The sequence below is a fragment of the Podarcis filfolensis genome (assembly GCF_964270895.1).
Source record: "Podarcis filfolensis genome assembly, chromosome: 5".
Classification (NCBI taxonomy): Eukaryota; Metazoa; Chordata; class Lepidosauria; order Squamata; family Lacertidae; genus Podarcis; species Podarcis filfolensis.
The window spans coordinates 41985743-42001876 of NC_139608.1; the positions used below are offsets into that span (position 1 = coordinate 41985743).

Genomic DNA, 16134 nt, shown 5'->3' on the forward strand with positions numbered 1-16134 from the left:
CAAAACATGTTCCAATGACTACTGCCCAACAAAGCATCTAGACAGGATATGTAGTCAAACTCTAGTTATTCTCAATAAGAAACTATTACAAAGTTTGCGTTGTATGCTTCAAAAAGAGATTTACAGTATGTATAAAGTGGGATACCAGTCACAACTTCATACAAATAAAGATGCTACACCTGAGAGACGTAAAACAACGAAGGTACAGAACACCTGCAGCTGGCGCCAACTCCCACTCTCCTTTGCTGCTTAGGAGCAGCAAGTACACTACAAGACATGTATGAGCAGGTGGGGCCTCAGTTTTTACTTCAGTATTAGCAAATAGGATACAAGGGAATCAACATTCTAATCCAGCACACATAGGTACCGTACTTTTCTGTGTATAAGACTAGGTTTTTTTTACTTTAAAATAAGGTTAAAAATCTGGGGGCGTCTTATAGACAGATAGTGCATGTGTCCATTTTCTAAATATGGGGTCTCCAAAAGTAGGAGGCATCTTATACATGGGGGCATCTTATAAATGGGAAAATACGGTAATTATCAAAACAACTGATTACATGGGGCGAGACAGGGCCTTGCCAACATAGTGTAGTGGACACAGGTTGGCTTTGGACCAAAGACATGGGTCCCACTGTCATAAAGCTCACTCGCAACCTAACCTCATTTACAGTGTTGCTTGGAATAATTCCCCCATGTATGTCATCCTGAGTTCCTTGGAACAAAAGCAGAATACAAGTGTGACTAAAGACAGTGCTTTGCAAGGGTGCCCACAGCCCCCGATACACACACAATCCTGACATGACAGTGGGCCTATCTTTTAAATCTAATAGTTTTACAATTGAAGTCTGACTGTTCTTGCAAATTTAGTATGTAGATATGTTGGCTCCTTTGGGTAAAGCAATTTTGTAACTTTTGGCTCTGTTCATCAAGAGATAAACTGCCTTTCTTACTTCCGTAGCGATTATTCAAAATGAAGAACTTCACACCAAAATGTTTATATGTAATGCATATATACATACATGTAGGAATGTGACCTTAGCAAGTGGTAAGATTTCATATAAATGACTGTGTGAAAACAGGATAGATGTTTATCAGGAATTGTGTAAATTAACTCCATGAGTGTCTTTGAATTCTTCCAAGAGATTCGCATCAGCATCACTTCCACCTTCACTAAGATCCTATTAATGACAAACATCTAATATAGACGCTGTATAGCCTCTAAGGATCATATCAACTTCTCACTTTAAGAACATCCTTCACATACATTGCACATAAATCCTATGTACACAGCTACATGCGCCAAATGCACACACTTCAGTATATGCAACATAAGTTAATAATCATATATGATGAACATGTACACAGAGTTTTTTTATTTAAAAAAGAAGCATTAATGTTGCAAAGATATGCTTGGAAATGTGTGGGTGTTGCTTGTTGAAATGTCGGAAGCTAGAGGAATTGCAGAATATGATTTCCAGTAGTTAAGAGAACAGCACTTCAGCACACTGTAAAGCTTTGTGCCTTCTCCATGACAAACAAAAATGTAAGTTATGCAGAAGAGTAAAAATTGCAGAATTATGCAAAGTACAGTAAGAGGAATCATGCATATCTGCTGAATATTCATAATTTATAGAAGTTGTAGAATTCAGCTTCCCTTATTACAAGAAAGAGAGAATGAGAAAAGCGAAACACAGCCTCTTACTGAAAACATATTCAGTCTCTTCTAAAAATATATTATATAGCAAAGCATTCAAAGAGTTTCATCTTTATATACACACCTTGAATACAGATAATTTTTATAGACTCCCTGTAAAGTAAAACAGCATTATTACCCCATGTTGTGGTTAGGGGCTAAGGCTGAGAGAATGTGACTTGCCTAAAGCCATCAAAATTCAAGATTTGAATAAAGGGCTTCCTGATTTGTAGCTCAGTCTCTGAGTCACTATACCACCCCAGCTCTCTGCTGACATCATGTAATCACCCGCACATCCCTATGCAAAAACCTAATTGACATGGATGAAACAAATCTGCAGATCCTAGGTAATTGTTGCCTTTACCTTCACATGAAGTGGTAATTGCTTTGGCAGACTGTGTCTTAATCTTCTAGATTTGAAGGGGGTGGGGAGCAAAAAACCAACACATCCTTTAGCTTTATGTACTTTTGACTTTTAATCTACCTAACTGTAAAAGCTTTTCTCTCACTTTCTACATCCAATCAACAACCTCTTCTACCCAGCATACAACATATCACTACTGTCCCTTCATCATGCTCACAGAAAAAGCATAATGAATTATTAGAGGAGTATTGCATTTTTTCTCCAATTGCTTTAATATTTAGACTAGAAACAAAGATTTTTAAATAAGAGATTATTCTGCTGGCCAGACACAACTTCACAGGCCACAGTCAAGGATTTTACTTTTTTTTTACAAGTGTTTGACTCTCTTTACATGCAACAGCAAATGCAGTCTTATGAATTCAACAATATGGAAGCCAGAATTTCTAAAGCACCATGCACAGCAGAATTCTTTCCCTAGTTCTGCACTGTTCTGCCTAAGACCCCTGCTGGCAGTTTGCATATTCTTTACACTGGATGATAACAGTTTTACTTCTCATTTAAAATTAGTTAAGAGTGGTCCAAGAGAATGAAATCTAATTTCTTCCTGCACAGCCAGAGCAAGAATTGGCGAGTGAAATCCATTCCTAGAAGTAACAGCAGCCTTTTTAGGACTAATGGCTTCTACGTTGTCTAAGATTTTGGGCTGGTACTGTCAGCCAATCCAAAAATTGTGATTGCGAGGGTCTTCCCCACTGCTGGCTTGTTAGAAGCAAGTACCTCTGCCCAACACCAAAAGAAGTTCTCCCCTGCCCAACCTTTCCTGCAAGCCAGGAGCTTGTGAATTTCAGCCAATGATTTGTGAGAGAGCTCTGGCCCTTCCACCAAGCAAAGGCTCAAGAAACATCCCCACCTTCCTCTCCTTCAGGGAACATGCAAACTTCAGCCACTACTCAGAAGGGGACCACCATCATCAAACAGTGGTTGGAACCCCTAACACCTCTTTCTTGCAGAAAAGAGTGCTTAGGATCATGTCAGCTTTATCAGCTGCTCAGAAGCAGAGCTCCGGGCCTGTCTCCCAAGCAACAACTGTAAAGGCCTCTTTATCTTGTGGGAAAGAGAGGCAGGAATGTGGGAGATTCAGCTGGTGAAGGCAACAGCACTTGCTTTCAAATAGCACCCAAGACGTCCATAAGCATGAAGGGAGAGGTATTGCTGGTTTGTCCCTCTGGGACCAAGGAACTCCAGGGGGCTTGGATAAGTGTTAGAAACAGATAAATAAGCTAATTGACAAATGGCACTTTAAACCTAGGTTATGGTTGTGTGTTTGTTGTTAACTTCATTTCTATACCACTATACCACAGATGAGATTTTTTTAAAATCTCAAAGTGGTTTACAACACATTAAAACATCAAATAAAACAATCCAGAATAAAACAAATTCAAGATCCAAGGAAAATATTTAATATCCTTCTCTAGGCATTGTTTTGCTTTCCCAATATTTATTTACCAATTTAATTTATACAGCAGCCCAATAGCAGAAGTACTCTAGGAAGTCAGTATGGTATAGCGGTCAGAGTGTGGACCCGGGAGATCAGAGTTCAAATCCCCACTCAGTCATGAAGCTCACTGGGTGACCTTGGACAAGTCACAGCCTCTTAATCTAACCTCACAGGGTCATTGTAGGGATTGACTGAGGAGGAGGGTGAACCATGTAGTCTTTGGAGAAAATGGAGGGATATAAATGCAATAAATAAGCTCTTCTGCTTACCTGCTCAAGAAAACTGGAGGGGCCAGCCAGATGGAGATGTAAGTTGCCAACCTGGCATCCACAGATCTCCACATGGTTGCAATTGGACCTGCACCACTCACAAAATGTGCCTGGTGAATTTCTAGCACAGGCATGAATCACACAACTTCAATACCATCCCTAGCCTTCCTCCCAACTTTAGAGAGGTGAAGGGGGCAGAGATAGCCTGGACATTTCTGGGATGATCCTTCCCCATTCCCTGGTTTTCAAAGTTGGGAGGAAAGCTGGCCACTCCTCATGCTTGCTAGAGGGTGGTGCTACACTTGCCATGACAAGAGTAATAGCTGAATCCTGCTCTGCTTGAAGCAGCAGATACCATTTCTCCCTACCTGCCTCAGCAAAAGAATAGGAAACAGTTGGTGGCATTGGAAGAAAGAGCAAATGGGCGCATCTCTCTCAGTCAGCCAGCAATTTGTCATTCAGGACTTTCTTGTGTAGTTACCAGAATGAACGCCTTTACATGCATTTATCTTGCTGACATTCTTATGGTCAGCAAGGATAAGTGCAAATTAAAAGCTTATTAACACATGGTGATTTTAACAGGAACAAAGGAATCACACACATGGAAGGATTTCTTAATCCATAGAAATCATTGCTGAGCTAGACAAATATAGGGCTTCCCTTTCCTGGGTAGCAAAATATAACAAAAACAAAGAGGAACCCTGGCCTGATGGCACAGCATGCAGCGTAGTGAGAAGTTTCAAATATCTAGCATATGCCACTCTTGTCAGTAGTGTAAATCAACATCCAGGAAGAGGTTATACATTATAATTCCCACTGCTTGATTGGTTGTACTTTGCACCCCCGTATGAGATGAGCTCTCATACTTGTTCCATGGGAACAAGAACCCTGAACTACTCTGAGTAGACCCACCGATATTAATGAACATTACTTCATTAGGTACATTCATTTCAGTGTGTCTACTCTTAAGTAAAACTTAGTTGACTATTACCCTTGAGTTTTTTACTCACATCAGCCCTGCTTAACATATAATGAAGCTCCAGATAAAAGTATCTTGTATTAAAATGTGAAAAATTGGGGTGAAGCTGCAACAAATGTATAACTCTGTTCGTAAACAGGGCTCTGGACTTCATACCAACTTCTAAGCACATCTATTTTCAAGCCCCAAATTTAAAGCCCAAAACAATGGAAGGCAAGATTCTCAACATGAATTTTGAGCCAGAGTTACCCCTGCACAGCCCTGTGTATTATCTTCACATTAGTAATCTTCAATACTCATATAAAAAAGAAAAGACCTATGAACATATCACATGTGAAAGGGAGGGGGGTCAAGTAAAGTTTGCTCTGGGAGGCTAATTTACTTTCCCCATCTTGTGATCCTTCAAGCTGCAAGGAAGCAGCCCCACTTTGTTTGGAAGGGTAGCTTGGCCTCAGAGAGTATACATCCAATTTCCCCTATATTTGGTCCCTAGGCAGCTGGCCATTTGCCAAAACTCTTTAGCCTAACTCCCAGCACCAGCTGGCTAAGGGCTCTTGCATACATGCTGCTCCCTGCTGCCAACATTCCCTGGCAGCCTGCAAAGAAAACCATCAGCTTCCACTTGTTTGGGGGACTGAGGAAGAGATGGAGGGTCATTTGCATCCTAGTGCTTTTCCCACAAAGGTAGGAGATCTGAAAATTCTGGTGTGACCATCTCTTATCCTACTGCCCTATCCCAAGCACACAAACATGATCTAAAACCTTAATTTACTAAGCAAATGAGGGGGGCAGGGAGAAAGCAAGGCAAATAAGAGGATTACCCCCCCCTGTAACTTTCCACCCCAAAGCCCTCACTGACAGACATGCCAGGGACCAATTTTTCCAGAGGGGTAGCTGTGTTAGACTGTTGCACCAAGAAGAACAGAGTCCTGTGGCACCTTAAAAAGAATAATTGTCAGATGCAGGAAGTGAGATCTGAGTTGGCAAATATGTACTGTATACACAAGGGTTAGGGAAAATAAATATATAAAGTGGGAGCTAAATGGCAATGTGGTGCAAAAAATGCAATCAGTGGTAATTCAATCAGAGCTTAGATGTATGTTAAACAGGCACAATATAGGAAAGCATTGTGTCTATTCAAACCAAATAATGTTACTGAAGCATGGAGCCAGCTCTGGAAAGGGCTTTGGAGTCCTTCTGTAATCAAGGCCAAATAGAATTGTGGATTGCATGAGCATTATGCTAGAAATCATTCTAGCCCACTCTTATCCCTGCTCATTGGGACCAAACTGTTGTGGCACACAAAGTATAAGAGGCTTCATTTTCTCAGCCCTTTTGTCCCTGATTTTTGCCTCAGATCCTATTCCACTCTACTTCCTGGCTGGACCTGATCTGCCTTGCTCCTTTAAATCCATCTAGGCTTGGTGGCTCCAGTTTTGACCAGAAAAGGGCACAGAGCTCCAGAGAAGGAATGCCAAGTGCCCCAGAACTGCCACTGAAACCACATGTTAATCACTGCACATTGCTCTTTATTTATTCAGTAAACTCACTGGGTGACCTTGGGCCAATCAGTCTCTCATCCTTCCCTACCTTCCATGATCACTGTGGGGATAAAACAAGGAAGAAGACCATCGTGTACATCACCTTGTGCTCTTTGGAGGAAAGGCAGGATAGAAATATAATTAATTAATTAATTAATTAATTAATTAATTAATACTATTCTGTGCATGGTGTAGCGTTTTATAAAACTATCTTCTCTAAGCCGCTTTCTGGTTCTATTCCCTTACTGTACAGCCCCTCTCTTCTGCTGCAGTGATATGCACAATCTTACTGCAGTGCTACTGTCCCCCAATCACCCTTCCATCTCCTTTTTTCCTTTACCCATTCACAACTCTCTGCTTTTTTCAACCACTTTCAAATACTCCACTGGTTCATTTATTCCTCCTCACCACAGATTTCTGCATCTTGAACTTAACCATTTTCCCACTCACCCTATACTATATTTCATTCACTCCTGTTAAACACTTCCAAGCAAAATATATGAGAGATTCGTGTCATTTCCACTTAAGAGATATCAGGCAGCAGTGACAGGAAAAACTATCAGTGCTTGATGTTGGAGAACCTCTGCCAGTAACTAGATGGACTAGCGGTGTGTCAAAGAATAGGAAGTTGGCAAGTAGCAATTGCCCCTGGACAAGGAGCCAAGTGGCAAAAAGGACCACATTCCATGCTTTCCCTTCACCATCCCACTCCAATGAACTTCCCCTTTGACTGCATTGCCTGTTCACTTATTCTTATCACTGCCCCTTATGATTCCAGTTATAGCAGGACACCTCTATTATGTCTTCCTGTATGTTTGCTTTCTCTTTCATTTCATGCTTTATGTGGAGACTGAACAAAGGGAAGCAAAAGATATTTCTGAAAAGTTTTTGACAAAGCTAACATTACTGTTAAGAGAAAGTTCTAGGGATCTGACCATTTACAAACTGCTTTGCATAGCATTTAGAATATGGTAGGGGAACCATGTTTTCATATTAGGCTGATTCAGCTATGCCCATCAAATTATTAAGTTTTCAGTCAGTCCCTCACATTACAAAATAAAAAGAAGTAAATAAAGCAGACACCAAAGTCATGTATTTCATGCAATTTACAGCTCTCCTACTCAAGATGGAGACTTTACTGAGAAAGATTGGTATTAAACTGTGGAGCACAGACTATTCTGAACCAAATAAAAATAATGGAAAAAACCAATGCCATTATTTTCGTGTTTTAGATATTAAAGTCTCTACAGACTAGAATCATCTCAACATATAGCCACTATTTAAAATTATCTTGCACAAAACACCTGAATGCAAACCATTTTATAATACCATAATCACAAAGTTTTTATTCCATTTTGGGGAAACAGACACCTAAAATCAGACCCCCAAGTACATTTGGCTTTATTTTAGTTAAAAATACTGAGCTTTCTCAACTCTCACTTGATAAAGGGAACAGACAGTAGTCAGTGCTTCCAAGAACCTATCATATTGGGATTAATTAGGCACTAGGCTTTTGGCACACATTTTCAACATCTTGGCCAAACTTTACAGAAGCTCTGTAAGTTAACTTTTTTAACTACTGCTATTTATAAAGTGCCACAATAGCCAATCATAGCCAAACAACCAACGTACAAATAGTTATTGGCAACATAACAAAGGAAGGAAAATGGTTTAAATATACTAACATCCTAGTCTTGGGGCATCCAGTCAAGCTACGCAAAGAGGTGTTTTTGTCCCTTGCATACTCCCAAATGTGGAAGTAGGATCAGAAACGGGATCTGGAAGAAAGGGTAAACAGCATGTTAGTTAAATTCACAGATGGTACTACACTGGGTAATGTTGCAAACATTAGCAGGAACAAAAATATAAATGAATTCAGGAACATACGAAGGAAAACACATCACATTTCAGGAAAGTGTGCTAATGACATGTAATGAAATTCTAGCACACAACAAAAATGTTCAAAGGAAACAGAGGATTAGTTGTAATGGATGAAAAGGAGATAAAGGGGACTGCAAGAGATCAAGAAGTTAGAAAAAGTGATGTGCAAGTCAGTGTGCAAGCAGGACTAACACTGGCACAACAGAACATCCCTTCCCTCACCTCCCCCCATGCAACCCTTATCTGCTTTGTGGAAAGCAGGGGAGAGAGAAGTTCTGTTGCAAAAGCAGAAGTTGTTCTGCTCATGCAATGACTTTGTTGGATACAACACTGTGCCTTCAAGCCACACTAAAGACACTCTTGTCTCATTGTGCTAGAGTCACTTGCTGTAAGCCATTGTACCAATCAGCTTTCTTCACTCATACACACTGCTTATCTGACGAGTAGATTAGGACAGGGTGGGCAGATCTTACACTGGTAAGATCAACTTTGTTTTTTCACTAGAATTCTGAGATCTACCAACCAGAGCCGTGCGCAAGGCACACATAATTAAAGAACAAAGTGCCTTTGAGCATATTCTGAGCATTTTCAGGATCACAACAAATTGAGTTTAGTGTCTTTTCACACAACAGTCTAATCCAGATTAATCTTCATTTCAGCAGACTAATTTTGGTAGGGAAAGTTGTTTTATTGCCATTGTTTAATAACTGGGAGTCAAAAATACTTGCTGATCTACCAAAAATCATCCAGAGATCCTGAATTACTGTCTGTCTACCCCAGCTTAGACAATGATACAGTACTAGATAGATTTTTTTTGTTTCCCTGGAACTTTTTTTCTTTTTTTAAGAAAGTTTGGCTTCAACAGGAAATAAATAAAATTCTATACTTCAATTGTATCATTCTCAGCAAAGCATATTCCAGGAACATAGAAGTTTATGTGGTAAGTTTGACCTTAAGATTGACCCTGAGGTCAATCTAGAGTTTTACTTATATATATATTTAAAAGTCACCGAGGGAGGGAGACTTTGCCAGTGGTCAGCATGCAGCAAGCTAGGCATGAAGATGTGGTGGGGGAAAGAGTCATATGATGTAGTATTGAAATAAAGGATTCAGAACTGAGAATGGAAGATGAAGCAGGGGAAATAGTTAGATGTCTAAAGGAGGAAATGGAATTACGAAGGAAGCACCCAAAAACAGTGGCAAGGAAGCAAGAGATGCACATTCCCCTTTAAAAACGTAACCCGAAAATGACTTTCTACAATTGTTTATTCCTTTGAACATTACTGGAGGAGGAAACAAAAGGGTCAATTTATATTAGGGTTGGCTGCCTTTTTTTTTCCTTTTTTTTGCCTAGAACTCTGGCCAATTAGTATTGGACCAACTTTTCCAAGTTGGTCTTCTTAATGTAGATAAGAAATTAAGTTCAGTACTTAATACAAGAAAAATGAAATATAACTGTTTCACTCAATATAATCTCATGGGATTCAAGATGAAAATTTTTGAATAAGCATTTTCAGAATAATTGCAACAGTAAGAAGAGCTTCAATTTATTTCCAATGGTCAGGAAACAGAACATTTGTGCAATTTACCTTCCCTATGCTGCAGTCCCTCCCAGCTCTTTCTCTCCCCAGGAGAACTGCACACACACACACACAATAACCAAGCCTTATTACTCTACTGGAATGACAAGAATTAACCAGAAGCACCAGTGACCATGCTTTGGACCTTTTTGTACATAATCCGAATGGTTTATAAAATCTCATTATTAAATGTGCATAGTTTTTTTTTCTTGGCCAAGAAAAAATGGAATAAGTGTATGAACTAATAATGGCAAGGTCCTCAGAGTTAGGTTTCATACTTTTAACACCCACTGAGCTCTCACAACAGACACAAATCCTGTAACTAACTTTATATAATTTAGACAAAGTTCAAAGCACAATGCAACATATACCATATATTTTTAGCACATGTCTGAGAAACCACAAAAGATGCAAAAGAAAGGGGTTTCCTTCTTTAGTCAAAGAAGATACCAATGAGAAGAAAACATTTCAATATCTGTATATGCTGCTTAACCAGGGCCATCGTAGGTCAGAGGACAGTGTTAGAAGGTATTTTGTACACAGGTAGAGATAGCTGAATAGAACAGTTATATGTATGTCATGTATGAAAAGCATATTCTATTTTTATAACACATGAAAGCTGGGCTCAATTATAGATGTATGAGCTTCACACAGACATTTTGAGAACAGAATGCTGGTCTCTGTAGCTAGAGCATGTGCAGTTCTCTAAATGTGCATTGTGCATTTTGTTGAAGATTTGTTGTTTTAACATTTTCCACTGCTCTGCAAGTCCCGAGTTACCTGCATATTTGATGCTGAACAACCAGAAAAGCCTACAAACAGAAGTCAATGAAAACAGCCTCTATTCACGATCAAAGAAATAAGCATGACTGCTTTACATCTTGGGAAGAATAACCATCAGGCTATTCAAGGTTTGTAAGTGTATGCATCTATAGTAATACCAATTCCATATTTTAACTTTTATACAGTATCTAGCACTGTAAAATGAAAACTAGATGTAATACTGAACAACCTATAGTTGCACACCCACTCACAATGTTCCCAAGTTCAGAGGTACTTGATTTACAATCTACAATGCTACTATTATGTAGACCATACATAATGATGGATTTTAGTTTCCCAGGATGTTCATGATTTTTAAAAGGCTTAGAGCCAAATCCAGCAGGTTATAGCATGTACAAAAAAGGAAACATATGGGCACATTGAAGGTTTACAGGGTCATTTTTTCTTCACTATTCAGGGAAGTGTATGAAGTAGGTTCAGGGGTATATTAGTGGAGCTCCTATGAAAGGGAGAAGGTTGAACAAAATATTGGCATGTACACTATCGACAGGAAACAAAACATACATTATAATGCACTTTCATTAAGATTCAGAAGAAAATTGTGATTTTATTTTTCTGACAGATTATTAAAATTTACCAGAATAGTGACAGAACATCTTTCCTTGTCTTCACTGTGCTTCTAATTTTAAGTATCATACTTCAGCTTCACAGAATTACATCTTTTGGAATCTGGAGCCAGGTAAGTGTGAGTGTCACTATGATGCCTGCATGAAGGTCTGGTGCATATAAATTCTAAAGCAGCACTTATAGGGACATTCAGATATTAGGTAATCAAAGTATCTTGTGAATTACTTTTTATCAATACCAAAAGCAACCATAAAAATAAAGCTTGTCGACTTTGTTCCCTGTGTTAGAAAGTGTTAGAAAGTAGCCCTTAGTATCAAGCCTCTATCTGAAACTTCCATTATTCCCTCAGAGCATTCCAAATTAATGAGATTCGTATCAAACCCTGAAAAACACACTCCTAATTTCTAAAACATGCAAATCAAAACTACAACTCAGCGCTACGCTATTGGTATGTGATCCCCCCCCAATAATCAGTCATATCACTTCACAGATGTGTAGCTTTCAACAGCAAGATGAAAATCTGGCTATCTTAGCATGTAACCTTCCTGGCACCAATTATAGCACTTTTTATTACAATACATAGAGCACAGATATCTGATAACTTGTAAAATGACAAGTGGTTATCATTTCAAACCAGTGGCGTAGCGTGGGGGGTGCAGGGGGGGCCGGCCACACCGGGCGCAACATCTGGAGGTTAGGGTTAGGGGGCGCAAATCCACGGGTTAGGGGGCGCAAATCCACGGGTTAGGGGGCGCAAATCCACGGGTTAGGGGGCGCAAATTACTTGCCTTGCCCCGGGTGCTGACAACCCACGCTACGCCACTGTTTCAAACTTAAACTCGCTGGCCTGGCATCCAGGCAAATGACCTCATTTTTAACAACGCAAAATCAAACAAATCATATATATTTGCTTCCAAATCCTGAGCAATAAGGAGAGCTCACTTAATCAAAGCATATTTTGGTAAGAATAGAACTAAAGATTTCCATTCCAATTTTTAATACTCTCAGCTAAACTTCATTAGAGTATAGTTCTATCAAAACAACTGACTTGCTAACTTTTAACACTCTGTTCTAGTAAAATTCAAAGCCTTTAAATCAGTGTTTCTTATTTTTTTTTTAACTCATGCCCCCTTTTAGTAATATAAAAATCCCACTCTTCCCCTTCAAACCTGGCTCCTACATTATTTTATTTTAATTCTCAAATGGATTGAAATTTTGTTTTTGTTTTTTTACTTATACTGTACATATTTTGGGAACACTTCTGTCCCCACTCAAGATCATCAAATGCCTCCCTCCCGCCCTGGATCACAAACACTGATTTAGATGTTTAAAAATCCCAGTTGGACTTTCTCCATACTTCCTCCAAGACTTCTATTAAAAATGTTGTTACTGCAATATGGCCTAACCAAAGACCATGAACACAAGATAAAATTAACAGTTTTCTTATGGACTTATTGGCCCAAATAAGACCAATGATAGCTGCCACACATAATCAACCTGTCTTCCATTGGAACTAGAACCTTGCCTCTGAAGCCACAGGTAGTTCTCTTTCCCAGTACTGTTACCTGAGACAAAACCTAAAGTCCTGTATGCAAACCAAACCAATCCTCCCACCCACTAAAGTTTTATTTGAAATGGACTCATAAACTCAAATATTTTACTTTCCCAGAGAAAGATCAGGGGAAAATATCACCAATACTTATTGCACCCTGGAAGTTTATGAAGCTAAGACCTCATAAAACTGATCAATTTGAAGTTCAAACTGTTAGGTGCAATGCTATCAAGATAAAATGCTACAAACACAATTATACTTTGGACCTTCTAAAATGTTTTTGTACTTTACCTCAAAAAATAATCTGGATAGCTAGGTAATTAACCTTCGCAGCTTAGTCATTTCCTTCATATCTTCTGTTTACACAAAAGGAGGGAAAGTGCACCCACATAGATACCAAGACCATGGGGTGGGGAGAGAAGCAAAAAGAATTGTTCCCCCTAGATGCTATGTTCATTTTTTCCAAATCGGCAACAGAAGTGCTCCAATATATCAGAAGTGCTCCAACATGTTTCCTACTCAGAGTAGACCCACTGAAATCCATACTTAAGTGGTCTACTCCGAGTATGACTACCACTGGATATTAATTTTTTTGAGTTTGCAGACATCCTTAGTATTTCTGACCAAGCTTGAGTAAAACATCAGTAGCAATCTCCCCTGCAAATCACAGAATTTCAAACAAATGTCCACAAGTACTAACAGGGATACATAACAACTCAAGTAACTGATGACCTGAAATAATTGGAGCAGATATGTGCAACGATTGCTAGCCTTTAACCTTCTAGTATACTTTAACACTCGGACACAAACACCACCATTCAAGTACATAAAAAAGATACTAGAATGAAGAATAAATTTGTCTTCAGTTCCATCGGGCAGAGGAAGTAGTAAAATGATCTTCCAGAGACAGGCACCTAACTGATAGATGCTAATACAAACAAGCACACTCACAGCACATACTTCTCCTGAAGAAATATTCTAATGCATTACCTGCTGAAGCTTTTCCAAAAGGCAAGAAGCCATTCCCTTTTTTAGTCAACCAGTTAACTCTGACCCACCTTGTAACCAGTGACATCATTCAGATGTGCTTGTGGTTCTCTCCCAAGCCCTGGTCTATTTTTTGATACAGTTAAACAAATATGACAATGTACTGAATGTCATTTAATACATGCACTAGTGGAACAAAAAGTGTTTCTATTTTTTTAAAAAGAAGACAATAATTTCAGTGTTTTCTATTATACAGGTTAATATTGAGTAATTACTAGCTACAGTTAAAAAGGGGCTACTGTTTAAGCAAGAGTTGTAAAGGCAGTTAAATTACAATTAAGAAAAGCAGGCACTGCTACAGAATTTTAAGGTGACTTGCTGGATTACAGTTAACATGATCAGCATCCTTCTTTTGCTGTCTAGGAAACTAGAGTTCAACTTAAAATGATCTGCTTCTACTGCCCTTGCTTTTTTACTCAGTAAATACTCAGTGTTTCAGGATAGTAAAGCTGCTATCCCCAAGTCACATTTAAGGGATAAACCTCAGTGAAAACGGTGGTATTAATTCCTAGTAAGAATGCATGACTGCATTGTAAGTTTAATAGTATGTAGTCCATCTCTGTGTATTAACAAAGCTACTGTCTTAACATGTTGGAATGATGTATTGTTATCTAAGGAAATCAAAGGAGAAAGGACATGGGATTTTTAAGACATTTAAATGAGCAGAAAACACTCTTACATGTTGAAATAAACCTGTATTTCACATGAAAGGAGCTTTGTCAGTTCAACCTGAAGACTGCATTATAAATAATATCCCCTTCCACATAACTGCACCTTTTCACCTGCTTCTATATTTTATAAAAAGTAAATGTGCTTTCCCTAGCACAGTGGTTCTCAACCCTAGCAGCTTATGAAGATTCCAAGGCAAGTTATTCTGTCATCTTCACAATCCAAAAGATTTAGGGGAATACTTCCTTTTCAACAAGAGGTATCATGGCAATAGGGTATATTTTTCCTAACATCTGAGAACATTCTGCAAGGTAAATCGGTGACTATAATATTTAGACACACACACACATCCTTATACACAATTCAGCACGAGGGAATAAACGGAGCAGGATCCTAGCTCCTTGGCCACACGGACACAATGTGGCTGAACATAGGAAAGCAAGGAGCAAACCGATTAGGGGGACCGGGAAGCAAGAATGACCTGTGTGCAAAAATCTGGAAATGGGAGAGGGGCGTGGTCACCCCGGAACAATCCTGCTCTGCCATCATCCCCAGCAAGGGTAACTTTCCCAAGCCGAATCACCCTCTGACCAGGGGCGGGAGAGGGGGGGCGTAATATATATATAAATAAATATATAGTCGGGCGAGGGGGGGTGGGGAGGAGGCCACCCGAAGCACTTCCTTCCCTGACCCATTCCGGCGGACACAGCCCAGCTCACCCCCTTCCCCCAAACAAAGGGCCCTCTTCTCTCCCCCGTCCTCCCACCTTCCCGAGAGGGGGCGGGGGAGGGAGGGAGAGGAGAGACCAGGCCGGAGTGGGCGGGGCGGAGCCTAGGCCGCGGTTGCTCCGTGAGGCGCGAGGAAGGGGGAGGGGTGTGAGGCGCGCGTGGAGCGGCTAATCCGCGCGGGAGGGAGCGAGCGAGGGCGCGCGCGCGGTCAGCCGGCGGGCGAACCGAGGAGTGGGTGGGGGAGGGGCCCAGCGCTCTCTCTCCCCTCACTGTGTGGAGAGAGAGATGAGGGGAAGTGGGGCGGAGGTGAAAAGAGGGGGGGGGGTCTCCACACAAGCGGTCCGCTTCCCCTCCACCCGCCCGCCCGCCCAGGCTCCGCTCCCCTCTCCGCCCCCCCATGGTCCCTCACCCACACAGCGCAGCAGCCGGTGTCGCCACGAGTCGAGCTGGTGGCGGAAGCCGCGCCTCTCGATGGAGCACTCCTGCCTCCCGCACGGACTCGCCATCTTCTGGGGGAGGGGCCCCGAGCCTCCGCCGCCGCCGCCGGCACGCCCGCCGTTTGCGTCATGCGCACGTCATCGCGCACGGCCACGCCGAGGCGGGGGGCCACCGCGGGCGCAGCTACCGCCCAAACCTGGCCGCGCGCGGAAATGCGGCGGCGGGGGGGCGGGGGGAGGCGCGGACGGTTGGCCATGGCAACGGTGAAAGGCGCAGCAGGAACCGGGGGGGAAAGGGCTCCTCCTGGTCCGCGCGCCGGATCCTGTGGGGGACCCCTGGGCTCTGGGGGCGCAGAGAGGAAACGAGGAGAAGCAGAGAGCGGAGGTGCGCGTGGAGCCGAGTTCACGGGGCGGATCCAGGGTATCCATGGCTGTGTCTTCAACCCCACTGATGCCAGCGAGCCTGCCCTACGCATGAGTAACAAC

At 41.2% G+C, this 16134-nt stretch overlaps 1 protein-coding gene across 5 annotated transcripts in view; it reads right to left on the reverse strand.

Annotated features, from left to right (window-relative positions):
* LCOR (ligand dependent nuclear receptor corepressor) overlaps nucleotides 1–15868 on the reverse strand; it is a 53667-nt gene extending 37799 nt beyond the window's left edge. Inside the window, exons 1-2 of one of the 5 annotated variants that reach the window (XM_083615234.1) lie at nucleotides 15621–15868; nucleotides 8030–8122 (exon numbers count right to left, since the gene is read on the reverse strand). Coding sequence is in view for 1 of the 5 variants with exons in the window: in XM_083615233.1 (XP_083471359.1) it covers nucleotides 15621–15717 (97 nt within the window). In the remaining 4 variants the exon portion in view is untranslated. Of the gene's footprint in view, nucleotides 1–3824; nucleotides 3912–8029; nucleotides 8123–15620 lie in introns of those variants that run through there. The other 4 variants (XM_083615235.1, XM_083615233.1, XM_083615236.1 and 1 more) reach the window with 4 other exon arrangements.
* Between the last annotated feature and the right edge of the window lie 266 nt (nucleotides 15869–16134).